At 43.7% G+C, this 27,970-nt stretch overlaps 1 protein-coding gene across 1 annotated transcript in view; it reads right to left on the reverse strand.

Moving 5' to 3' along the window:
- Nucleotides 1-8,772: 8,772 nt before the first annotated feature.
- The window catches only part of RSPO3 (R-spondin 3), a 100,271-nt gene continuing 81,073 nt past the window's right edge, over nt 8,773-27,970 (reverse strand). The window contains exon 5 of the mRNA XM_088443061.1: nt 8,773-10,699. Within this exon, the coding sequence (XP_088299187.1) occupies nt 10,567-10,699 (133 nt within the window). The 3' untranslated portion in view covers nt 8,773-10,566. The remainder of the gene's footprint in view (nt 10,700-27,970) is intronic.

Genomic DNA, 27,970 nt, shown 5'->3' on the forward strand with positions numbered 1-27,970 from the left:
GTTTAGACATCCATCATAGGGCAAACATGCTGGACAACCTGACGATAATGTCAGGTTCAGCATGTTTGCAGATGATTGATGTGCCTACACTGAACAACTGCTCGTTCAGTGCATGCTCATCACAGACTGACATATGACTGCACGATTACAATGTCGTAATCGTGCAGTCGTTTTCATATCTTCTAGTGGATGGGCACCTTTAAGGTAATATTTACTAAAGTGAGAGTTTTTAGAAGTGGAGATGTTGCCCATAGCAGCCAATCAGATGCCACTTAACATTTAACTAGCACCTTCTAGAAGATAATAGCTAAAATCTTATTGGTTGCAATGTGCAACATCTCCACTTCTAAAACCTCTCACTTTAGTAAATATACCCCTTAGCATTCTTAAATAATGTGTTAAAGTAAACCCATTGATAACATTGTATTAGTGATTTTAAAATATCAAGTGGGATGTATTTGGCTAATTGTGTTAAAAATAATAGATACTTTTTATAATTAATTTTTCTGTAATTTCCCCAAATTAGTTATAATCTTTTTTTAACTTTATAAGAATTGAAAGTCCAGTAATGCAGCTATAATAAACAAATGGTGGATAGTGATTAAGAGAAGTAAAATTACTTTTAGTTTCTTTCTTGTAAACAGAATATGTATTCATGGTGGCAACACAATAAATCTACTGTGCTTTTACGTCTTTGTATCTAAGTAATGGTGAAACTACTGTGTCCCCACTCACATGGGTTGCTGGTGCCATTTGCACTGAAAGTAGTGATAACTGTATAAATTAATGATAAGCCTGTATTGCGCAGGCTATTACATTTACCCCTCAATATATAACAAATATATACATTATTTATAATTCCACCACCCTTTACACAATGTAAGCATGTTTTTTATACCTATATTCCATGCTCATACATTTTGGTAGGGGCGTAGCGTGAGAGGAGCAGACGGAGCTCATGTTCCAGGCAATTGCAGTGTCCGGCAGTGCTGTCCGCCCAAAATTAGATCTCCCTTGCTTTCTTAATAGACTACCAGGGACAGTTTCCTGATCCCAGCAGAACAGAACAGAGGAAATGGGAGCACCAGTGGGATCGTCCCCATTCAAAATACATAGATGGCCGCATGCTGCCTATTGCTCTATAGCAACGTTTTTCAACCACTGTGCCGTGGCACATTAGTGTGCCGCAAGCGGTGGTCAAGTGTGCCGTGGCGGTCAGATCAGCACACTTGTACTGTAGTGTGTTTTATTCCTGTGGAGGCCAATGTAGTGTGTTTTTTTCCTGTGGAGGCAAATAAGTGTGTATATATTTTTATGTGGGAGCCAATATTTATGTTTTTCCATTGGTCACGCACACGCATCGCCGGCTAGTGTGCATTGGCAATTTTAAAATCTTGTGTACTGTGCCTCGATTTGAAAAGATTGAAAATCACTGCTCTATACCAACAACTAGAGTGAACTAGGTGCTATAGGGTCTGGAAATAAGCCAAGCAATGCTGTCATTTTGTGCTGCCTGTATGTTTGCTGTCTGTGTTCATGTGTGAGGATCTTCTGAAAGGAATATTGCTTTCTGCCAGGGAAAATATGCTTAGATACTTGCTGGCCATTCCTGGTAACCTTTACACATGCATGACCTATCTTAGCTGCACTGCCCTGGAAGCACAGTCCTGACTTCCAGAAGCAGTTTAGAAATAACTGTTTCTCCTGCATGGATGGAGGAGGTACAATGGTGACATTGGTGATGTTTTACTTTGTCCAGCTCTGCTCTGCCTCTGCAGTTGCCAGTCAGGAATTATGTGTGTTATAACCTGAGAATCACCACTATCCATTTACCAGCAGCTATACTAATGCACTCACTTAGTCATTAACTAAAAGTAACTACAGGGATGCTGACCAGCCAAATACACATACATCTCTCACAGTCATTGGGGCAGATGTATGAAGCTCTGGGAAGTGATAAAGTGTAGAGTGAAAAAACGACCAGCCAATCAGCTCCCAACTGTCATTTTTCAAACACAGCTTGTGACATGGCAGTTAGGAGCTGAGTGGCTGGTCGTTTTATCACTCTGCACTTTATCACTTTCCAGAGCTTCATACATCTGCCCCAATATAAGGGATACATGTAGGAGAAGTTTTCATGGTAGCATGACACAACGTATGATGTAATCATGAATCAAGGATGACTCACCGTTCTGAGGGACTACAGATTCCACATCAAGTTCCCAGGGGCACCAAGAGAGGGTGGGTAAGGTAAAGATTACCCAGGCCCTGACCAGTCTGGGGGGCCTGGTGGGGACCCAGGTCAGCTTGAGAGGTGGATCGAGCAATGGCTCCGTTTGGTGCTTCAGATGGAATTGTATGCAGTGTAGGGAGTAGCTACGTCATGTTTGACCACACCTCATTTCTAGCCTGTCCAATGTCTTGGTGGTACTGCAAGATACCAGAGAAGTCCATCTTCCTGCCAAGCTCGGTACCACAGTGTGGACATGACCCAAACAGGGCAGAATCTAACTTTCTGTTGTAGTTCTAAAACTCCAGCACCATTCATATAAACAAGTTATAGTCCACAGCAGGCAGGTCCCAGTCCTCTACTCGGGTCCATCACGACAGTACACTATTCCTGCAGGGCATGCATCATCTATTGCACCGGGTCTGGGCAGTGCATATATAATGGGCACTGTAAGCAGTTTTCGAGCTGGGACAACAGCCCTGGGTGACAGCACCAGCTACATTGTCCTCTCTACGGCCCTGGCGATCTGCATTCCCTCCACTTACTGATCCCATTCATGCCTCTCAAAACAGTGATATACAAAATGCAAATTGTTAAATCATTGTTAAATCAATTTATTCGCTTAACGTAGGTTTGTGTTAGGAACACCAAGGCAGAAGTGCCTTGAAAGGGCAAGTGGTATTTGCAAATGTGTATAACTGAATCTTGTGCATATTATTATTATCATGTAGAATGCAGGCGTTGTTTGCTGGCATACTGCTGTGTGTGTGGGGAACATGTTTTATGTTTGTTTTCCTAGAATAACCCATCCCTTACATGCATCTGTGGACTAGAATTATCTAAGACATAACAAAACTGTGAAATGTGCTCTGAAAATTGAGAAATTGAGCAAAAACTATTAAAGTAAGTAAATTATGGCTACCTGTCATCCTTTGGTTCAGTTATGTGGTGGTGGACAGGGTTGCACTTCTGTTTGTCCACATATTTTATGAATGGCAGCCACCATCACTGTTTTTGTCTATCACATTGACCATAAATAATTTGTTTTGGTACTTGACCACCATCCTATGGCATCCCTGCAAGTGCCCCACGACACCCTAGGGTGCCAAGGCTCCCAGTTTGGGAACCACTTGGTAATGCACTGTTTCCCTGTTTTTAGGGCATTTTGAAAAAAAAGTTTTTTTTGTGATCACTTGTTAAATCGACATAATCATTTAAGCTGGGCATATACTGTCCAATAATGTCTGTCTGATCGACAGGGGTAGAAGGTGGACATACATAGTGTAGAATATGGATGGGAGAAGATGGGTATGCATAGTGTAGAATAGGAGGGGGAAGGTAGACATACATAATGTAGAATATGCGGGGACTAGGTGGGTATAAATAGTGTAGAATAGGGGAGTAGGGGAAGGTTGATAAACATAGTGTAGAATATAGGTGGGAGAGGGTGGGCATACATAGTGTAGAATATGGGTGGGGAAAGTGTGTATACATAGTGTAGAATGGGGTAAGAAGGTAGGTATACCTAGTATAGAATATGTGGGGGACAAGCTGCGCATACACAATGTAGAATATAGGGGGATAAGATGGGCATACATAGTGTAGAATATGGGTGGGAGAAGGTGGGTATACACAGTCTAGAATAAGCAGGGAAGAAGGTGGGTATACATAGTATTGAATGAGAGGTGTGCATTGGTATACATAGAGTAGAATATGGGGGGTAAATATAATGTGGAATATGGAGGGGGAAGGTAAGCATACATAGTGTAGAATGGGGGGGCGTGGGTAATCATAGTATAGAATATGGGTGAGAGAACGTTGGAATACAATGTATTTTATGAAATGATAGATTTTCTGGCTTATGACTAAATTGGCCTTGCCTTTGTACTTGTGTAAGAGAAATTATACTGTATGTAGAACCACAGCACTACAGAATGTGAAAAAGTATTGACTGTCTCTTTAAAATGTACAACCTAATATTAACTCTCTCATGAATGATGACACTATGTTTTTTATTTTAGACCTAAGGTCTACCCCATTCATAGATGCCCTGGGCCATCCAAAGCCTTAATCTGGCATGGGTAGGGGGTCCAGGCATGAGTAGGAGAGGTGGGGGTGTCTAATACACACTGGCTCAGTACAGGGGTCAGATAAGAATGTGCTGATCTCTGTTTGGAAGAGCTCAGCACATGCTGACACCTAGCCAAAAATGGGGTTCATGAGACTTCAACCCCAGGCCTACATATGCAAATGGATCCATCGCCAACTAGCTGCTACATCTTGCCAGCTAGAAGCATGACCAGCTAGGGGGCCCTAAACCAGTAGCTTGCCCAGGGGCCCATGAGGTCTTAATCCGGCTCTGGACAGAATGATAATTTGTAGTCGGTCACAAAAATACACTGTATAATTCTAGTGCTCCTGTCAGGATTTGGAACGAGCAGGGCGCACTGGTGTGGGGGCAGTAGCTTGCCACATTCCCGCCCGAAAAGGGCCAACATCACTGTTGGGGGCAGTGCAGCCCCACCGACGTCAATATTGGGGGTGTGCCAAATCAGCTGCGTCACTAATGTGGGCGTGTCCAGCACCTACGGATGTGCTGGGCTTCCTCCTAGCTCACCCTTAATGTGAATAGATGCCATGCGCATGCGCATGACATCTATTCATGCGGCGGCAGAACGGCAGCAGCCAGACTGTTTTAGCATGGTGCCGCTAAAAGGGCAGGACGCATTTTGCTCTTTAAAAATCGGGCAGGGTGCCATCCCTTCTAAAACATTCTAGCGTGAACACTACAATTATCTGACCAATCTGATTGGCCATATAATTGTATAATGTATGCCCAGCATTATATGTATAATACTCATTCAGCAACAATAATTTGGTTACATTTATGGTGGTCATAAATCAATTAGATATCTGCTCTTAATTTTGGATCTTTCAAGAAAATGACAGAATCTGCTAAATTTCCTGTGGATCACAGTAACATTTTGGAATCTGACCTGTGTTCCCCTATTTCTATACCTATGAACCTTAATGTTATCTATTTTCAGAAAATACATTCCAATTTTCCACATTTCTAACAATTCTAAATAAATTATTTACACCATTCTGCTGGTGACAGAAATGTCTGTTAAATTTGTTTTTTCACATATAAAGAATATAAAGCCACTCCAATTGAAGATGCTGTTTATTGTGATGTAGGACAGTGATGTATGAGTAAGACATGCATCTGAACTGGCTCATGTGGAAACTGTTATGCTATAATTTACTAGAAATGATGTGTTGATGGCTGTAATGAAACTTCATAGTGCAAGAAATGTTCTTCATAACAATGGTTTTCCTTGTAACTAGTTCAGTATGAGGAAGAACACAAGGAAACCTCATGTTTTATATCTCCATTAACATATGAACTGTATATAATATATACTAACCTTTGGCTCTTCAGCTGCTGTTGGATTGACACTCCCAGTATATTCTTCCAGTCAGTGGCTCTTAGGAGAAATGTATACATATGTATATTCTAACATAATGTTAACATATTTATAGTTTTATTTGAATAAGTAATAGAACAATATTAAATAGAAACAATAAAATGAATGTATTAACAGATTGTACTGCCCTAGACCACAGTGGATAATTTAAAGGGTATGTTTATTTTGAAACACTACTATTTTGCTAGAACATATATAGGGCCTGATTCAGACCCACTCGCGAGCGGCTGTCCGCTCGCAAGTGGGTCGATGTTATGGACTGAGCATGCGCACGACGGAGGGAGCTCCGTCGTGCGCATGCGCCAGACGCGACGAGCGAAGGAAAGTCCTTCGCTTGTTGTGTCCGATCAAAGGGGGCGTGCTGTCAATGTTGATTGACAGCACGCCCCCTTTGGTGGGCGTGCCGGGGGCGTGCCTCCCTGACGGGGGCGTTCCCACGGGAACGCCTCCCGTCAGAAGCCGGCCCACTGACATCACTAGTGATGTCAGTGGGAGTGATTTTGGCTCTGATAGAGCCAAAATCACTCCGGAGCTTGCGGTTGAAAACCTCAACTGCAGGCTCCGGCTCGCAATTTCGATGGTCGCGATGGTCTCGACCATCGCTTCCATCACAAAGCACGCTCGTATAGCCTGTGGGTGGTGACCCACAGCTATACGAGCGTCCAGGAGGACGCTCCATGAAAATGGAGCCCGGCCCTCATTCAGAGCGTGCGCTCTGCTCAGAGCGTACGGCTCTGAATGAGGGCCATAGTCTTTAGGTCAGTCCCATCCATGGAAACCCTGCTGTTACCGGCATTCGCTTCCGGGTCCAACTTTTATAGGAGAACCTGTTGGCTCAGCTGTATGGACGGTTCAAATGCCTGGCTCTGTGGGTATGTGATATATGCAGCAACTGATTGGTTAAAGGTTGTGGAAAAATGCAGATCAGTTCTAGTTGTTTGGATAGTGCTGCTAAATGCAAACTGCTGTGTGTAATATCACTCTCCTCTGTATGCTGTCAGACACGGTGGACCAAGATCTGATGCAGCTGAGAAGGTAATGATGGAGGTTCATTATTAATTTTGCACCCAGTATACATAATGCCTCTTACATTTTACTTACTGTATTAGGAAATGGTTAGCTATGGCCAATTAGTAAAAATAAAAAAATACAAATAATATTTCTGGACATTCTCTGTTGCCAATACACAAAGCTGGTTTGTGCATCTGATTCAATTGGCCAGTCTGTCTTGTTTACAGTATAAAAGTGCCTACACACTAGGTGATGTGCTCACGATGTGATATCGTGAGCTATTTCCCTTGGATTCTCTCCGGCACTCCAGGACACGATATGGTGCTAAAAAGTGTCCAATCTGACTTAAGATCTATCGTGCACAAAATCGTGTATGAGATTGGCAAATCTTGCCTGCAGCGATGTACCACCAGCGGGTACGCACATTGGCATTGTGAGTGGACACTCACGATTTGGACATATTTTACACAATTTGTCGTTCCGATGCGTCAAAATCTGGGGAAACGTGTAAAATATCGTTTAGTGTGTAGGCACCTTAAGACATCTGTACCTCAGTAATATATGAATATGGTACACATATATGGTTAAAACTGTGTTCTATGGTGCTGATGCAGTGTTGGAAGTAAATGGGGTGTATATGCTCTCGCATTGTGTGAACAGAAAAAAATGCATATTTTCACCCATATGTAGAGTTGTATGGATCTTACGGTGTGACCAGGGGGTCAGCAGGTACAAATTACCCAGGACTCTATTGGGGCCCTGGAGTGCTGGGGAGCTATAACCACACAAGGCAGTGACTACACCACACACACTCCATCCTTCTGAAAAAGCATTTCAGGGAGAATGCAAAATCAAGACCTATGAGCACGGCGGTAAAGTGGACGTGTACTGCTACATCTGAGAGACGTGTCATAATTTTGATTTATATCCAAATGTAAACGAGCACCAAAGCAGTTAGTAAGATCTATGTGTTGATGAAAACACACTGATACTTTCAAGAAAATGCATGTAGTCATAGTTATCATTGTGCCTTATAGCCAATGCAGAGAAATTACAAATGTAGCCAGCCTAATCTTTGCAGCGATGCATCCGCACGTGCGCATGCATCGTGGCAAAGTGCAGCAATCGCCAGGCTGCGAGCACTCACAGCCGGCGATTACCCTATAGAAGTCTATGGTGTGCGCATGCATACGCATGTGCACGCCATGGATGTGGGCACGCTAGTCGTGCCATCCATGCCGCGATGCTCTTGCACCGCAGGATGGATGAGTGTGGCTACATCTTTATACCAATGATTCCATTTGAATGTATAGATCTATGCTTTTTGTTTTATATTTTTGAGGTTAAGGTGCAATCAGGGAGGTTGCTAGACTCTTCAGGGTTTCAGGAGATTGCTACTATTTCAAGGAGTCTCCCTGGCAATCATGGAGAGTTGGCAAGTATGACACACTCTCTGTTTCACAGTGGCATGACCATAGTAATTTATAACTCTACAAAGCATAGCAGCACCTCTCTTCAGAACTTATTCCAACCTCCCAGTACCTGGGCCTGCCCTATGTGTCGGTGGCTCTGAGTGCAAAAACCCCCTATCTAGACGTTTAGTTTGCAACTTGCTCTCACAATAAGAGCACACTGGCACCAGCCTATACTTTTTGTAAAAGATACACCTGAAGACTCTGCATAGACCGCCACTGCCATCACTGAACTTTGCCTATGTGACAACTCTGTTAAAGCCCAGTTACACTCTATCCGTCATAGCTAGAGGTGTGATTGAAATATGTATGACTCTGCATTGCCCGTACTTGGTTCCAGAGCATATGCCATACAAAAAACATGCAGGACACACTGCTCAAACAGGCGCATGTTCACCTCTGCATCAGCTCCCATATCAGGGCCTACTACTAAATAACACACATCCTGTCATGAACAGTGTAAGGTGTTTATGGTTTGTCAAGAGCAATAGGACAGCATGGGAAAACAGTAACAAAAATGTTATCAACTAAAAACACAACCTTGTCAAGAAATATATTTATTGTAGTGGAATTTCTTTCAATAGATATACACATTATTGAAATTGTGCCCTTCATCCTCCATGCTGATCGAAAAGCAGATTGTAAAATATAAATGAGCTTTCCAAAAGATAACATGACTGGGAATAATGCACAATGCTTCCATGATATATTGCTTCTTCCTTTGTATCGCTGAGCTCTTCTGCCCCTTTACAGCCAAACATCTGAGCTGATGGAGGGGTGTACTGCAACTAGCGCATCAATGATTGGGAACCCTCCCAACGGCACAAGGATTAAAGGTCTTGTTCAGTAAAATATTTTTTGTACATGCAGATAGACGCATGAAATATAAAGCAGTAAATATGAAAGCAAAGGCAGAGAACAAGCCGCCCTGCACAAAAGTAACTATGTCTGGGACACCACATCCGTCTGGAAACCATTCTGATGTTCAATACATTAAGCAAGATTTCTAGCACTCTACAATAACAATTCCTTCAAGATTTTTTCCAAGGTTGCACAGAAATAACCACTACAAGCTTTTTTATGACTGCCAACTGCTCCTCTAAAATGCATGAGCATATCATATTTCTTTTAATTTCTTCACCACGGAAAAGAATGTTAGGTAAGGCCAGTGTTATTTCTGGACGTTTGTCATTCCTTTGTAACATTATAAAGCCTGCTCTTGGTCACATACACTCATGCAGTCAATCATACATAACAAACCAGAGTGGGGATTGATTACTATCTGAGTCTGTAAATATATTACCCACCTGCACAGACCATGGAAGCAGCTATAGACATTCCAAAGTTACTACATATGGTCTTATGCCATCATTATCATTGTTTGCATATGCCTGGTGGATAGGCATATTGCCCAGGTAATAACCAACGATAGTCCATTGCGAACCTAAAAACTTAAGCTAGATATTGAATCATTTCAGTCACATTTTTTTCCACTGGCTGTGCCTGAGCAAACAGTCTAATGATAAAATGACACACTTATACCTGGAATACGCATCAGTCAACAGTCATATATGTGAGTGCTAATAAATTAAAATAAACCATTTTACAAAAAAGAGCAGCTTTGCTTTGAGATTAGTGTTGCAGTTTGTTCCTACGATTAGACATGTAAGTGATGTTATCCTCCAACACTGACTAAATATTATTTGTTACAGTCTATGTGAAGCAGCGTCGTAACAGAGAATACTCAGGTCAAACTACTGTAGCTACACTGAAACCAAAGTCAAAAATATTTTGGAAAAATTCCAATTCTACAGTGGGCGTGGAATGAGGTAACCATTATGTAACCGGCTATGGCATGCCCATTTCCTCAGAAACTTGTACCGCTAGTATATCATTTGTTACAATATAACCACAGAGATGCATTAGAAACAGTGGCGCTGTAGACTTCAGCATATAACTTGCCTATATTTCTGGAAAAAAACTGCTTTAAAATACTTTACAAAATGGTGGAACATGTTGCTATTAACAGTTACATTGAATAAAGTCTTAATTGTCTTTTACAGATGCACAGAAGCATACAAATATGAAGCATCTGCACAGCACTTTCCAGCTTTTTGGCTTTCTTTTATATCCCTGTTTCTCTTTAGCCTCCTTTATCAGTATCTCCACAGAAAGGATGAGAGAAGCTTGGAATGTTTTTGAGGCCCTTGCTTTATGAGAACTGCCCATTCCATCAAGAGGTATAGTCAACTGGGGATGTGATTGATATAGCAGCACCAGGAGTCGGTGAAAGAGGTGCAAGGCCTCTCATGACTGATAAGAGCACAAGAAAGAGTTTTGCTGTATTTTCTACATTTTCCATCTCCTAGGTTCTGACTTCTCTTTGCTTTCCTTCATCTCGCTGAAGTTTGTTCTGTTTTTTCTGTCTTTCTTTGCTCGGTACATCTCCTTTGTTTATTCTCTTCTTGTTCTTTTTTGTTTCATCTTTGCCTTTTGCTCTAAAATTTAAAAAGAAGAAATTAGTAAATCCACTATTCCTCTCACCTATACAGAATAGGAAAACAAAAGCTATTGTGATTTGCATATAAGCATATTTCATGGCTTGGAGCAGATTTAATAAGACATCTAAATAACCAAAAGTGTTGGTGTTGCTCATAGCATCAATCAGGTCCTAGCTATATATTGCATTCTAGGAAATTATAGTTACAATATGATTGGCAATGATCACTATGGACTACACACTTCCACTTTTCCTTTTCAGAAGATTTTTTGGCATATACAGTACATAATATCACACCTTTTCAGCCCTCCACACTACCATGAAACACAGTCACAACACAAAGCCACAAATACATAAAAACACTGTAGTATAGTATTATAATTTTGTAAACAACAAAAGACAAAAGGGAAGGCAATTATATATTTTTTCCAACTTTCTACAGAATGTGGAAACAGGTTCTTGGGACTTAAAGTGGTCTTAAAAAAGAAGCTGTGCCACATCAAAATGTGTTGGCATGGGAAGACCCACAATATTTATTTTGTATAACCTTAGAATTAGATCATTTAATGGTATGTTACAATTGTACATAAACAAAAGTGCTCCAGCAGTTCTTTAAAGGAAATGCATACAGTTTCCAAGGAGAGTTTATTTTACTCAAATAATTAGAGTTCATTAAACCATTGTGTGGTATGAAATGTGCATTTGAGTGTGTAATATAATATGAACTGGGTGCAATGTGTGAAATACAATGAGTTGAGTCTCAGCTAGTAACAGAAGTGTTACAAAAGCATCTAAAATGTATTTCATGCTATCAAAGTCCCTAAAGCTTCTGGGGTCAAGGCGGTTCCCCAGGCCTCAATTTTCATTCCCCATCTGTGTATGTGTGTTTTGGGTTTTCATCCTTGTCATATTGATATTTGCCTAACTCTCTTGCATTCCTAATTTGTGTTTCCAGTGTGTGTTTGAGTACTTTAGCCTATTTAGCCAGAGTTTTAAAGAACAGTTTTCAAGGACCACCATTTTTTTATTTGCCCTGGATGTCACACCTCTGCACAGTGGCAAAACACCATCTCAGAGTTGCCCACTTACTGAAATATTAAAATTTGAAGGAGAACTTGTTCATGCTTGCAGCATGGCAGGACATGGACAGTGAGGGGGTGTTGCGCTACCTCTCTAGGAACAGTTCCAACTCTGCAACAACCGTAAGAGTTTGGGGCAAAAATATGAGTGTACTTGGCCCCAAGATATAAATTATTCAGATTACATAACCATTTATTTTAGTGTATTTTGCCTTTGTGGTATATAATATCATCCATAGGTGGATATGTATCAAGCCGTGGAGAGAGATAAAGTACACAGAATTACCGCAGCTGTAGGCAGTGCTGTGCATGCACTGCTTTTTTTGATGTAACGGCTCATGTACAGCACTGATTACAGCTGTGGTAAGTTAGAGTAGAGAGGGAAAAGTATCTATTTCCCGAAAAGCTGTCATCGCAAAAATGACAGCTTTTCGGAATAGATAGTTATGGAGAGGAGGAATGATGAATTCCCCCGGTAATTAGGTAGAACTCCATGCGAATTCTAAACCTAATTACCTCCAGACAAATTTTAGTAATGATGACTAGGCCCCTCAGTCCCCTTTAGCTGAATTTAAGGACTCTGAATGACTCTGGATGTGTTAGCCCAGCAGCGTCAGTTTTTGTGACTAACTGATTTAACCTCTTAGTGAATATTATTATATAATTTTTTTCTTTTTAAAACGTCTCAATATTCTAATGCACTTTTGAGAACTTCAAATGAAAAAGCACACGTGTTAGAAGTTAAAGAAAAGCAGACTGTAAAATCCCATCTGTGAACAATGGGAGTTGTGTGACAGATGTTAGCATTATTCAACGCAAATATTAGTTCTCATGCAGCACTGTTGCACAACCATATAACTCCAATCAATTTTGTTAAAACTATGTTTTGAAATACTTAGGTTGATCATATTCTGGACAGTCCTAAAAAGATATATATTGGCACAAAATGGTTCAGTGTTCTTATTCAGTGGTCTTATTTTCTAAAACGTTAAACTAATTAATGACTAGATTAGATTCCTGTCTCATAGTCTGTATTCTATGACCTGCTACATATTAAATGTCTTCATATTGTTTGCATTAAATTATATCTTGGTGAGAAATCTGCTCCCAATTAGAAGTAAAAGGTCAAATATCTAGCTGCTAGTTTGTGAGCATCCACCACTGAGTTCACAAACATACAGCGAAGACAAAAGTCACTAATGTATTTTAACACTTAATTCACATTCTGTTTTTGAAAGCGACTACAAATAGGACAATGTATAAATAAAATATCACAAAAACATGTAAGGCTATTCAACATATGTCATGAGAGTTGTTTTTCAAAATAAGTGCATTTAAATGTACAATAAAATGCATATATGGATTAAATACATTTACAGCCGATAATTTACAAAAAATGTAACAGACTAATAAAACAACAATGTTCGTAATAACAGCAAACTTAAAGATGCCAGATATATGAAAAATATAATAGGGACTGAAGTTGGCAAAGCCAAATGGAAAATGAGGATCTCATGCTTGGCACACACTGGATGATATATTGTTTGTACAGCCGACAAAAACAAAATATATCTGTGAATATATACCTTTCTCTCCGTCTCTCTCTCTCTCTCTCTCTCTCTCTCTCTCTCTCTCTCTCTCTCTCTCCCCCTCTGTCTCTTTTTGTCTCTCTCTCTTTCTCATATATATATATATATATATATATATATACACATATATAATGTCTGTGTGTACCAATGATACCACAACAATGCCAGCCAGACATATCGGTTGGCCAATTGGTTATTGTGTATGCATGGCCGCACAGTTACCAAATCAGTCTGTCAATTGGCCAGTCAACTTTTAAAAACAAAAAGTCTGAAGGGCTGAAGAGCTGGTACTGTACCTTTCAGTTTGGGGGTGGGCTAATTATTGATGTAAATTGAGTTTTTGTGCACATTTTGAAAATAGTCTGAGTTGCACACAAGTCCCTTTTGCAGATAGAGGTTTGCAGATAGATGTTGCAAATGTAAACAGAATTGTGTAATATTCAGAGTGAGCATATGCAGAGATCTGTCATCAGACTGATATCTTGCACAAGGTATAGGGCTGGTGCAAATGCATGAAATGGCCATGACAACTATTTTCATAAGCAGATGGATTTGGGCAGTGCGTCTGCATAGGTGTGGCCAACTTTATATACAGATGAAGATGCGCATTTCTTTCTGCAATGCGGGCACATCTGTGACTGACTTGCAAGTAACTCTGAATAAGTTCCAGTGTGTGTAAATATATTAATGAACTGTGATCAAATTATTATAGGGCAGAGCCAGTGTTGGAATGGGTCATGAAGGGCCCAACAGGGAATGCAGTGGTAGAAGCCCAAGCTTAAGGGGTGGGATAGCCACTAGAGGGAATGTGGCCAGTCACAGAGTCACTTGGCCAACCATTAAAGAGGACATGCAGAGGGCTCTTTATAAACGAGGGGGCAGGGGTATGTCAGGACCACCCACTTTGATTAGCAGAAGGGCTAACCTTTTTGTAATTTCCATAGATTCAAACTAAACACCCAAGTTCATCCATGATCCTTCTCCACCAAGTTACTGACACCTACAGGAGGGGATGAGACTCTCAGGCAGTGGGGCCCACTGGGGACTCCTCCTGTTTGTCTCGTCAGTTTTGGGCATTATGTACAAGTGAAGTTGCCTTGTACCAGTTGCAAGTTTGCAGTTTGTGTGCCAGCATTAGAAAAAATTAAATAGGCTGTAAAATTGACAACCTATGTTCTCTCCTGTTTCTCCAATTGTCTTCTAATATGGGGCAAGTATCTGTTCAATATTTATCACCATGAAAATTAGTATCCTTAAAACCTATGGGGCCTATTCATCAACACTAAAATAAAGTTTTTAAGGACATTTTCCTTAAATAACGTTATTTTAGTATTCATGAAGCCACTTAGCACAGGAGATATCACTGATATCTCCTTGCTAAGCTCCCCTGCATTAATTTCCATACTCCCCATACATTAGTATGGGGATAAGTTAATTATGGTATTCATCAAATTCCGAATTTGATGGAGGTACTATCCGCCAGGGGCTGGCTGGCAACTTTTAGCCTGGGGGGCAAATGCATGCAGGCGGCCCTGGCAGAGGAGTAGCCAACGTGCATGCTATGGCACCCCCCCCCTCAAGTGTTCCAGGGAGGAGGCGGGTCCATATGGGATTAATGTAAAGTAAAAATAAAGATTAGGGACAGCCCTGTCATGGTGCCCATATGCAGTGCCCTCCTGTGCCCCAGGAGAGGACCCCCTTATGCAGGCCTCCAGTAGTGCCCCCAGTAGTGATCCCCCCTATGCAGTGCCCCTTATACAGTGCCCCCAGTAGTGGTCCCCCCCGTGCAGTGCCCCCTGTGCCCCCAGTAGTAAGCCAATTATATAGTGCCCCCAGTAGTGGTACCCCCTATGCAGTGCTCCTTATATAGTGCCCCCAGTGCAGTCCACACCCCATGCAGTGCCCCCAATAGTGGTAACCCTTATGCAGTGCCCCTTAAATAGTGGCCCCAGTTGTAGTCTCCTCCCTATGCAGTACCCCCAGTATTGGCCTTTTTATAGAGCCCCCAGCAGTGGTCCCTCGATGCAGTGCCCCCCTATGTAGTGCCCCTAGTAGTAGTCCCCTCCCCCCTATGCAGTGCCCTAGTAGTTGTCCCCTCCCCTTGTAGTGCCCCTAGTAGTAGTAGTCCCCCCCTTGTAGTGCCCCAGTAGTAGTCCCCCCCCTTGTAGTGCCCCCAGTAGTAGTCCCCCCAGTTGTAGTGCCCCCTTTGAAGTGCCCCCAGTTATAATCCCCAGTAGTAGTCCCCCCCTGCAGTGCCCCCAGTAGTGATCTCCCCCTTGTAGTACCCCCAGTAGTGGTCTCCCTCTTGTAGTGTCCCCAGTAGTGGTTCCCCCTTTGTAGTGCCCCCAGTAGTCCCCCCTTGTAGTGCCCCCAGTAGTAGTAGTCCCCCCCTTGTAGTGCCCCCATTAGTAGTAGTCCCCCCTTGCAGTGCTTCCAGTAGTGGTTACCCCCTTGTGGTGCCCCCAGTAGTGGTCTTCCCCTTGTAGTGCCAGTCTCCCTCCCCAGTAGACACACGTAGTAAAAAAAACAAACAAAAAAACCCACTTACCTGAATCCCCGCTCCCGCCGTCGCCATCCGCTCCTCCGTCTGTCCTTCCCGGGCCGCTCTGCATTATAGGAGAGATGTCATATGACGTCATGACGCCTCTCCCATTGCCCACTGCGGGAGCCGGAAGATGGAGCGGCTCCTGCAGTGGGCGCAGCAGCAGCTAATGAGAGGCTGACAGACTCTCATTGGCTGCTGATCAAAACAAACACACAGCTGTCGGAGCCGGCAGCTGTGTGTTTGTCACTTGTGTAGCACTGACCGAACTCCGTCCGGTCAGCGCTACACATGCGGTGCAGTCTGTGTCACATGGCACCCTGCCCCCCGGCCCAGCCCGCCACTGCTATCCGCCACTGTGAGGTGGCGAATAGCAGGACAGACTTGCCTGCTTCCAGCTGTGCAGGTCCCCTGGAGTTTTCCTCCGGTGCTCTGGTGCGTCTTCTGGCTCCGTCTGCAATGCTGACATGGTGCTCTACCAGCAGAACACAATAAAGTTTAGAAAAAAAAAATGTTTATTTTTTTTCTAAACTGCACTGTGTGCTGCTGGGAGACCACATGACCGACTAGCAGGACGGAGCCGGAGGCGCTGCAGTGGGCAGGTAAGTGCGGGATGGGGGGAGGTGAGCGGAGGGGGGAGGGGAGGTTGGGGGGGGCGCACACAAACTTTCCGCAGCTGTAAGTAGTGCTGCGCATGCGCTGGGTTTACGATTGTAACAGCGCATGCGCAGCATGGATTCCAGCTGCGGTAAGTTAGAGCTGGCAGGGAAAACCATCTATTTCCCGAAAAGCTGTCATCGCAAAAATGACAGCTTTTCGGAAAAGATAGTTATAGGGAGGAGGAATGATGAATTCCTCCGGTAATTAGGTAGAACTCCATGCGAGTTCTAAACCTAATTACCTCCCTCGATATTTTAGGTACTATGAATAGGCCCCTATGTCTTTTAAATAAAAAATAAATAAAAGCTGTAATCTTTTCAGTGCAAACTTGTAAAACACCACTGGGGGGAGTCCTTGCGCTAGTAAAATTACAAGTACTCAAATAGAAGATCTTTGTAAATATTTTGCAATATATTCTCAACTGGTGCATGGACATAGATTCATGGCAGCATAAGTGTCACAAAATATTACCAGACTTTTGCTGAGTTAGGCGCATATGCATCAAAAAACAGAGGCCCTGATTCAGAGGCGCTCGCTATTTGCGAGCGCTCGCTCTGAATCAGGGCGGAATTCATGCAGAAACATACACAAATCACACTGATCTGTGTATGTTTCTGCCAAACTCGCAGCTCAGGAGGTGGAGTGTTTGAAACTTTAATTTATCAGGGAGTTTGCTACAATCTCACCCAAGATTGTAATCTCGATTCTTGGTAAATTCCCGAGTTGCATCTTTTACATGAAAAGTACTTTCGAGTTTGGCCGATGTTGAGTTGTTTCAACTTTGCAATCTCATCCAAGTTTTAAGAGTGAGAAGAGAGAACTCTCACCCAAACTCACCCGAGTTTGTCTTTAGTAAATTTGCGAGATTGAAAAATATGCCTAAACTCACCCAAGATTGCAATCTCAACCAAGCTTGAATTTTAGTAAATTTACCCCTAATACTCTAACCCATACCCTTGATCCTTTCTCTAATACCCTCTCCCCTAATGCCCTAACACTAATACATTAACCCTCACCCTTAAGCACCTTGAGTTCTATTGCAAAAAATGTGCTATATAAGTGCGCTAACCCCAAACACTAAGGGGTATAGGGGTCTATTTATCAAGCAGTGGAGAAGTGAACCAGTGGAGAAGCTGCCCATAGTAGCCAATCAGCTTTGAAGTAGCATTTATCAAGTACAGTCTATAAAGTAATAGGTAGGAGCTGATTGGTTGCTATGGGCAACTTCTCCACTTCTCCACGCTTTTCACTGCTTGATAAAAATACCCATAGTTACTAAAGTGCAGGTTTTTAGAAGTGGCAATGTTGCCCAAAACAACTAGATAAATCATAAGTAGCATCTACCTCATCCCTGAACATGGTCAATCTGTCATTATCGGCAGATTGACCGGCATGTTCGGGCGATGATTGATGCGCGCATTGCTGGTCATTTCCGACATTATAGTGCACGATTTGTGCATGATTAATGAGCGATTGCACGATTAACGACATCATAATCGTTCAGTTGCTCATTAATATCGCCTAGTGGATGTGCGCCTTAATAGCGACACCCTTAAATGGCAGACTAGATGGGCCATATGGTTTTTATCTGCCATCAAATTCTATGTTTCTATGTAAAAAAACGAATTGGAAGAAGAAAACTGAGCATGCACACAAAAACTGGTTTCTAGGGACTGCATCGGCTGCTATAAGCCAGGTAACCCTGGATATATAAATAGAAGCAAAAGTGGCTTCACATTTTAAGTGTTTTCTGTTAATGGCAGTCTGGACTGGCAGTACCAAGGGAAACAACTCCCCCTGGGACTGGTGTGCAACTAACACAAAGTGCTTCCAATGTGAGGCTTGCCAGTACACGCACTGGAGACTTAAGGGGGTTTATGAATTTTACTGGGGGGCTTCAGCCCTGCTGCTCCTAGGTAAAAACCAACACTGCTCAGCATAGCATGTGTTTGTGTTTTAATGTAAAATTGTAAAGAAAAAATGAAATCAAGAGCAACCCCCTCATCCCCCTAAAATTTAAGCAAAATAAAAGTGAACTCTGCGCCATGCATTACCACTACAGCTCTGTTGTTCTGAGTCACCCCTAATTTATCTCCATCCTGAAATGGCAATAATGAAAAGAAGATTGCAGCAGAACATGTACAGCTATGGTCCTTGAAAAATAGGCAGCAAATATAAGCGTTTGCCGGAGAAATGCAGTAAATCTAATCATTGAGGGTGATAGCACGGCAAGTAGCCTTTTATATATTGGGATAAATCTTAAAAACACCCATTTTTGCTGAAAACAGGATTTTTCGCTGCTTAATAAATACAGTAGGGCCTTGTGTTATAAAACATGTTACAAAGTTTTGTAACTTTATCTCCCACTGTTACTTTTAATGAACCAATTTGTGCGTCAAGTAGAATAATGATTCTTAACAATTCATTTTTATGGTAGTTTTTATTTTTTATCAAGTGCCTTGATAAATGTGCACTAATTTACCTATAAATGTTATTGCAGAGATTCAACCAAGTGGCACTTCAACACGTTATGATTTGCAAGAATTTTAGATAGACTGGCGATGGGCATTCTAGAGGGATGGACATTGATGACCTACTTAATGTGGCAAGGAACATTTTGGTTGCTACACAACAGTAAGGGAGCGAGGGTAGCTCCACTCTGTAATCTGTGATTACAAGCTTTTACAGCGGTTAAGATGAAAAACAAATGTGTTTTATGTTAAGGATTTACAAAACAACGAAACTTGCCCCTCGCTGTCATTAATCATTCTGAGCTGTTCCTCATACTAGTTGTGATTGGGATTTGGCGTCAACATTTGAGAAACAGAAAGGTAGTCACTGGGTTATGGGTAAGGTGTGCTGTGCTAACCCCTCCTACTGTTAGTCTTGCCTAGCTACAGTGTATTTGACCCATACTTGCCAACAATCAGTTCCCTCCTTCCGGCGTGCCTGGCCATTGATGTCACATTGGGGGCGGAGCAGCATGATTGCGTCATCATGGCCCAGCCCCTTCTTCACAATGCCGTTATTTTCGGCATTGTGAAGCAGAGGGCGGGGCCACGATGATGCGATTCAGCGCGAATCGCGTCACCGCCCCGCCGGGGTTTTTTAGTTTATTCTGGGGGAGGTCGGGAGGGTTGATGGCTGCCGGGAGGCTTGCCTGCCTTTCCGGGGGGCCGGGAGTGGCACCCGAAAATCGTGAGGCTCCCGGCCAAATCGGGAGGATAGGCAAGCCTGATTTGGCCTCCAATTTCAGATTTTTTTTCCAGGACACTTTAAGTTCGAAATCCATTCCTGCAAGTATTGTATATATGTATGTGGTTGTTTTGGTCTTTCAGAAAGGAATAGGTTAGCTCATAGTTACACTACCCGTGCATGGATGGACCTTGAGACACAAGCGCTGGTTGCTGACTGTGTTACTTTTGTAAGAGTGTAGAGGAAGCTTCCAGCATCAAGAAGACTAGTGACAACTGGCAAATTTTACAGGAACCGTCTTCTCTGTGGCACCTGATTGCTAAACATGCCAGTAGCTACTCATGTCAGTTTATGGACAAAAGCTTCTCAGCAAGTCTTAGCTGGAGGATCAGCAGGTGAGTGTAGTTGAACGGACCAGGGAGGACATAAAAAGACGTGCTCCTGCATGCTAGCACATCACGCTTGTCTGAGGAAGCCGACGATTCCTACATTAGAGGCAGGGAAACGCGTTATAGGAATCGGAAGTCATCCAGTTATTTCAATATCAGCCTTGTTTGGAAGATACCTGTGGTGGAGCTGTGACCTATTGAGCCTCCATTCTGGACTGCATTGTGGGGACCCTGGCACCGGATTAAGAGGAGAGATACACTGTTTAATACAGGATGGTCTGAAACAGCGTTGATTGCACCATATGTGGTACTTACAAAGTCCAATCATGCTTGAATGAATACATATTGGACTGACAGTCTTTTTGCAAATTGGATTTGCTTATTAACCGTTTGGGACTGAGACTACTAATATACAGAGGCTGAGTTGGTAAGACTACTAACACAATTTGGCTGGACTAAGCCGTAGAAATACAGCTCTATTAGTAATCTTACTTAACTGGCTAAAGGGGCAGTGCAGGGGGCGTGGCAGCATGATCACGTCATCGTGGCCCCGCCCCTTCTACACAATGTTGAGATTACCGGTATTGCCAAGATGATGGCGGGGCCATGATAGCGCGATTTAGCACAAATCACTACTTTGCCCCCCTCTCGAGGATGTCTTTGGCCGGATCGGAGACTTGTCTGCTTTTCTGAGTGGCTAGGAGCGCCACATGATTTTCGGGAGCTTCTTGGACGTTCCGGGAGAGTAGGCATGTATGTACAGTATGCCTGGTGAGGTGCCCATTAATGATGATGATAATGGTAGCCAGCACGTGCTAGTAATTGATCATGCCTATATTAAGCGATTTTTTGGGGGGTTTTCTAGTATGAACTTTTTGCTGCATTCTTCTATAGACAAGAAAAGAGATTATACCTGCTGTGTTATGGAGGCATTTTTATTGACATGAAACCTAATAGCGAATGCATTGTTAGCTATGAAAACAAATGTAAACAAACTTTTCTTGCACTTCTGACTTGTTTGGGTGTAAGTGTATATGGATGTATGTACAGTCAGTGGCGTAACTAGGGCAGGGCGAGTGGGGTGTGTGCCCTGGGCCCCGTGGGACCGGCGGTGCGGGGGGGGCGCCGCCGGCCACGGTACCGGCCCGCCCGCCCTAGTTAGCCAGTGTAGCGCCGACCACAATGAGTGCGGTCAGCGCTACACATTTACACAGGACCGGCGCTAGGCTTCCAGCACCGGTCCTGTGCTGCACAGCTGAGCCCATTCCCTCCCCCTGAGTGCTTGCCCAATAGCGCTAGGAGGCAGGCTCAGGCTGTGCATAACGCACGCATCGCTGCCAGCACTGGCGGCGATGCGTGTGTTAAACAGCAGCCAATGAGAGTCAGATAGACTCTCATTGACTGCTGCAGCACCCACTGCAAGAGCCGGGCTTCCGTCCGGCTCCTGCAGTGGGTAATGGGACAGATGTCATGACATCATGACGTCTCTCCCATAATGCTGAGCGCGCCAGGCCGGGAGGACTGGCGGGCGGCGGCGGCGGGAGCGGTGTCGCAAACAGGAGCAGCAGCAGTGTGGATTCAGGTAAGTATATTTTTATATATATATTTTTTAGACCTTTCTGCACTACTGGGGGCACAACAGGGGAGGGGGGTGGCTACTACTGGGGGGACCTCTACTGTGGGTGGGGGCACAATGGGGAAGGGGTGGCTACTACTGGGGGCACAATTATTGGGAGGACCTCTACTGGGGGGGGTCTACTACTGGGGGCACTTAATCAGGAGGGGGAACCTCTACTGGGGACTACTACTTGGGGGGGGAACTACCACTGGGGGCATTATAAAAGGGGCCTACTACTAGAGGCACTGCACTGGGGGGACCACTACTGGGGGCAATAATAGGAATGGCCACTACAGGGGGCACTGGATAGGGGGGATCACTACTGGGTGCCTGCATAAGGGGACCACTACTGGGAAAACTGCATGGGGGGACTACTACTGGGGGCACTATATAAAGGGCACTGCATGGGGAGGGGGACTACTACTGGGGGCACTATATAAAGGGCACTGCATAAGGGGATACCGCTACTGGGCGCACTGCATTGTGGGGACTGCTACTGGAGGCACTGCATAAGGGGGAACACTACATGGGGCACTGCATTTGGGGGGGGCCACTACTGGGGGTACTGAGTACTGGGAATTAATTGGGGGCTGTATAAGGGGGACCACTACTGGGGATACTGTATAAGGGGCACTAATATGGGCCTGCATAAGAGGGACCACAACTGCATACTGGGGGTACTGTATAAGGGGTACTACTGGGGTTAAGGTGCATATGGATAGGAATGTTCAGTGTGAAAATAAAGGGGTGTGTCATGTTGACACGCCACATTTTTAAGTGACCACGCCCATTTGGCGCGCGCACATCGGGGGGGGCTCCCTTTTCAAATTTGACCTGGGCTCCAAATACCCTAGTTACGCCACTGTGTACAGTACTGTATGTCTAACGTAAACCTAGCATGCATGTGACTAGTGCAGAACTGGATGTGTATTTTCACTATGGGCCTGAATCAGAGATGTGCGCTAATGCAACCGCGACCACGTCTTTTGTGCAATTCGACTGCGTCTTTATACTAATGCTGCAGCCAATCGGATACATATAAAGATGCCCCTGGCATTGCACCCGCCCTATGGAAGTGCAAAATGTCTATTTGAATGTCTATTTGAAATCAGTGCAACTGTGGCAAACGCCATAGTTGCTGACTGTGGCACGCCTGTAAAATGTCCGCATCTGACAAGCCACCCCGTTACTGCATAGGTACGCCCTCTGCAGGGGCTGGCTGGCAACTTTTAGCCTGGGGGGCAAATGCATGCAGGCGGCCCTGGCAGAGGAGTAGCGTGTAGCCAGGGTGTCCGAAGAATATGCGTGCTACGGCGCCCCCCCCCTCAAGTGTTCCATGGAGGAGACATGTACATATGGGATTAATGTAAAGTAAAAATAAAGATTAGGGCAGCCCCCTGTCATAGTGCCCATATGCAGTGCCCCCGTGTGCCACAGGAGAGAACACCCTTATGCAGGCCTCCAGTAGTGCCCCCAGTAGTGATCCTCCCTATGCAGTGCCCCTTGTGCCCCAGTAGTAAGCCCCTTATATAGTGCTCCCAGTAGTGGTCCCCCCTGTGCTGTGCCCCTTGTGCCCCCAGTAGTAAGCCCCTTATATAGTGCCCCTAATAATGGTACCCCCTTATATAGTGCCTCCGGTAGCAGTCCACCCCCCATGCAATGCCCCCAATAGTGGTAACCCTTATGCAATGCCCCTTAAATAGTGGCCCCAGTTGTAGTCTCCCCCCTATGCAGTACCCCCAGTATTGCCCTATACATAGAGCCCCTAGCAGTGGTCCCTCAATGCAGTGCCCCCAGTGGTAGTCCCCTCCCCCTATGTAGTGCCCCAAGTAGTAGTCCCCTTCCCCCTATGCAGTGACCCTAGTAGTAGTCCCCTCCCCTTGTAGTGCCCCTAGTAGTAGTCCCCCCCTTTGTAGTGCCCCCAGTAGTAGTAGCACCCCCCTTGTAGTGCCCCCAGTAGTAGTAGCCCCCCTTGTAGTGCCCCCAGTAGTAGTAGTCCCCCTTGTAGTGTCCCCAGTAGTAGTAGTCCCCAGTAGTAGTAGTCCCCCAACCCCCTTGTAGTGCCCCCAGTAGTAGTAGTCCCCCCTTGTAGTGTCCCCAGTAGTAGTAGTCCCCCCCTTGTAGTGTCCCCAGTAGTAGTAGTCCCCAGTAGTAGTTGTCCCCCACCCCCCTTGTAGTGCCCCCAGTAGTAGTATTAGTAGTCCCCTTATAGTGCCCCCAGTAGTAGTAGTCCCCAGTAGTAGTAGTCCCCTCCCCCTTGTAGTGCCCCCAGTAGTTGTAGTCCCCCACCCCCCTTGTAGTGCCCCCAGTAGTAGTAGTCCCCCCCTTTATAGTGCCCCCCCGTAGTGCCAGACACCCCCCCCCAGTAGACACACGTAATATAAAAAACAAAATAAAAAAAAACACCTGAATCCCCGATTCCGCTGCCGCCATCTGCTCCTCCGTCTGTAATCCCAGGCCGGGCCGCTCTGCATTATGGGAGAGACGTCATATGACGTCATGACGCCTCTCCCATTGCCCACTGCAGGAGCCGGAAGATGGAGCGGCTCCTGCAGTGGGCGCAGCAGCAGCTAATGAGAGTCTGACAGACTCTCATTGGCCACCCCAACACACCAAAAAAGCTGGGCGCTAATCAAAAACAATCCTACTATATCACCATACAGCAGCACACACCAGTAGGTTGTGTATACCTACTAAAAAACTAATTTTCCCAAGAAAATCTGCAATAGCCACAGAAAATGACCAAATGGTGGTGCGCTAATAAGAAATGGTTAAACACACTAAAATAGGATTGACAGGGCAGAATTTAAACCAGGACGCCAATTTTTGCTCAATATATTTTATATCAATAACGATTTTCAAATGACAATATACATATATCAAACACACATAAAAAATATGTATAAAATATAGACCACAATTCGGATCCTCATATATCTATACTAGGACCTAATATTTAGTCCATAGTGCCACAGTTAAGTATTAGTATTTTAAAAACACTTGACTCTCACCAGACTTGTAAATATAAGGAAGTCCTTTTAATGGTCCCACGGACCAATTTTCTTCAGTTTTAATAAAAACTGGATAATCACAATGATGGTCCTTTATAATAAAGAACTTTTGGTGTGAACAATTCCAATCAGCCCGCATGCATAGTTAGAAGGCTCCGGTTTGAAGGTATATAAAGGCTCCAGTAACATCAACCTGTGACCGCCTCTCTTCAGCCGCTTGCACACTCCGACTGCTGTATAGATATATGAGGATCCGAATTGTGGTCTATATTTTATACATATTTTTTATGTGTGTTTGATATATGTATATTGTCATTTGAAAATCGTTATTGATATAAAATATATTGAGCAAAAATTGGCGTCCTGGTTTAAATTCTGCCCTGTCAATCCTATTTTAGTGTATTTAACCATTTCTTATTAGCGCACCACCATTTGGTCAGACTCTCATTGGCTGCTGATCTAAACAAACACACAGCTGCCGAAGCCGTGACACAGACTGCACCGGCCTGCGGCCTGCATGATGCTGTGGCCCGTGGGGCACATGGCACCCTGCCCCCGGGCACATGGCCCTCTGAAATTGCAATGAAATGTATACAATTAGACATATGGGTGAGGGTTAATCAAAAATTATCCACACTCTGGCTGTAGAATTTATTTTAATCAACTTTCAGAAAAGACAAATACATTATTTTTTTCCTGCTTTTCAATTCCCTTTTTATCCATCTGTCAACAAGCTTTTGTATTCCCTCATTAAAAACTGTTTTAGGCTGAGCTGCGAGCCACAAATGCACCTCTGTCTTCAACTCTTCATCAGATGTGAATCTTCATCCTCAGGGCTTCTTTCAGGGGACCAAACAGATGATATTCTGATGGGGCAAGATCAGGACTATAGGGAGGATGCTTTTACACTTCAAAACAACGTTTTTGGAGAGTGTCGACAGCATGAACAGCGGTGTGTGGACGTGCATTGTCATGCAACAACACAACACCCTTGGATAGCAGTTCTCTGCGTTTTGTTTGAATTTTAGGCTTCAGCTCTTAAGGGAGCATATCACAGTAACAAGCGCTGTTGATTGTTGAACCTTTTTCCTGATAATGTTCCAATACTGAGAATCCCATAAAACTGTAAGCATCAATTTTCCAACTGATAGTTGACTTTTGAACTTTTTCTTGGTCGGAGATTGAGGTTGCTTCCATTCCATACTCTGCCGTTTACTCTAAGGCTCGTAGTAATGAATCCATATCTTGTCACCAGTTATGATTCTTTTTAAGAAACTTTCATCTTCCTTAGCGTTTAAGTCCAAATTTGTTTGCAGATGTCCAAACGCTTCTATTTGTGCTCTTATGTGAATTGGTTCTGTACCCATCTCACACAAACCTTTCGAAACCCAAGTCTGTTGTGGATTATTGAATAAGCAGAGCCATGGCTGATTTGCATATTATTTGCAACATAATCCACTGTCACTCGTCTATCCAACAAAATCAGTGCACATGCACGGTCAATGTTCTCCTTCTTCATGGCTGACACTTGTGCAACATTCTTTGAATTCTCTATCCATTCATACACACTTCTTCATACTGTGCACAAGGTCTTCAATAAGCATTGGCACCAGACACCCTCAGACCACAAAAAATTAATCACTGCACGCTGCTCTTCTTTCCTGCAAATCACAAGTGGGGCAGCCATTTTTTCTTGCACTGCAGTCACAAATGAAGTGACATAACATGTTCAAACCTGCACAGCAGTGACTGGGGAGACAGCGACCTAGTATGGAAGGCGTAGATAAGATGCGGCCAACAGAAGTTTTAATATAACTGGAGTGAAGATAATTTTTGACTCACCCTCGTACATCTTTCTACTTGTGACTTTTTGTGTTTTTTTTGGACCCATATGTGTCCAATTCATCTTTAACCCTTTGTACTTACTTGCTAAGGGGAGCTTTAGAAAACCATATTATGTAAAAAGGAGTGAAAAGGCGTTACAGATTACAGATATCAGATACAGATACAGATAAGGAAATGACTTGTAGCTGTTTGTTCATACAGTAGTATCTGTATCGTGTATTCATTTTACAGGGTGGTGGTGCACCCTGTGCTGGCCCCGCCTCTTCAACCTGTAACCTCATGACTTCCTGCCTATGTGGAGGGGCTTTCGGTTCTAGGAACTAGTGTAAGCGTGGAGCGTCCCTAGGACACTCCAGGCATCTCTGCAGTAGCGCTACCGGCTGTAGTGTGCTATTCCAGGCACCATGTAAGCCACATACAGGTGCCGTGGGGCAATGACGGTGCCACCCTCAAGGTTTTGTGCCCTATGTGATGGCACACACCACTCTTTACTGCCCTGGATACAAACTGAGGTGCAGGGCTCATCCAAAGTGGAGTTTGCATCGAGCAGCATATGTTTTGCACTTTGCCAATAACCTCCAGTGGAGTCAGCCATTTTGTTCATGTAACATTCATGAGATTGCAGGCTATGATTTCACCAGTGCTTCATAATTATTTGATCATGAAAGGAATCAGTGCTGTTTTTAGCTATTTAATAGGCTGCAATCCCCTGTTTATTGGATCAGCTCACAAATGACTTCCATTACTGTTTTACGTGAGCGGTGCACTTTAACCTAGCCAAATACTTTACCCTTTAAAAGAAAATGTATATATACTTAGTACAAGTAATATACAGTAGACTACATACAACAGAATAATTTTAAACAGTGACTCTGAGTCTTATTTGTTTTGAAGTTCAGAACAACTACAGGCTACAAATATTCAGCAATTTAATATTAAAGAACAAAGCTGCATTTGCTTCCTATAAACACATGGTGTACAATTAATTGGAATAAAAGGAAGTAACAAAACAAATACATTAAAGAGCTGGCCTTGTGATATATACGCAGGATTGCAAGGTCTTACGGATGAGTGAAAGCGGTTTTGGGCATCTCTATGCCGGGTGAGTAGTCGCAGTCATTAGCATATTTTCACAGCAGGACTAGCTGCGTAATCGCAGCTGCGATCGCTATAGCGATCCATAATGAATCAGGCCCATTGTTCTCTAGCCAGCTCTTCTCTAATGGTGCAGCTCTACTTAATGTCATCTTCTACACTAAGGGGCCATTTACTAAGTAATTCTGCTGTTTCCGCATATTCATGAGCAGATTTAAGTATCCCAACAACATAATAGATAGAAAT

The sequence above is a fragment of the Taudactylus pleione genome, unplaced genomic scaffold (genome assembly GCF_031769625.1).
Source record: "Taudactylus pleione unplaced genomic scaffold, aTauple2 ptg000326l, whole genome shotgun sequence".
Taxonomy (NCBI): Eukaryota; Metazoa; Chordata; class Amphibia; order Anura; family Myobatrachidae; genus Taudactylus; species Taudactylus pleione.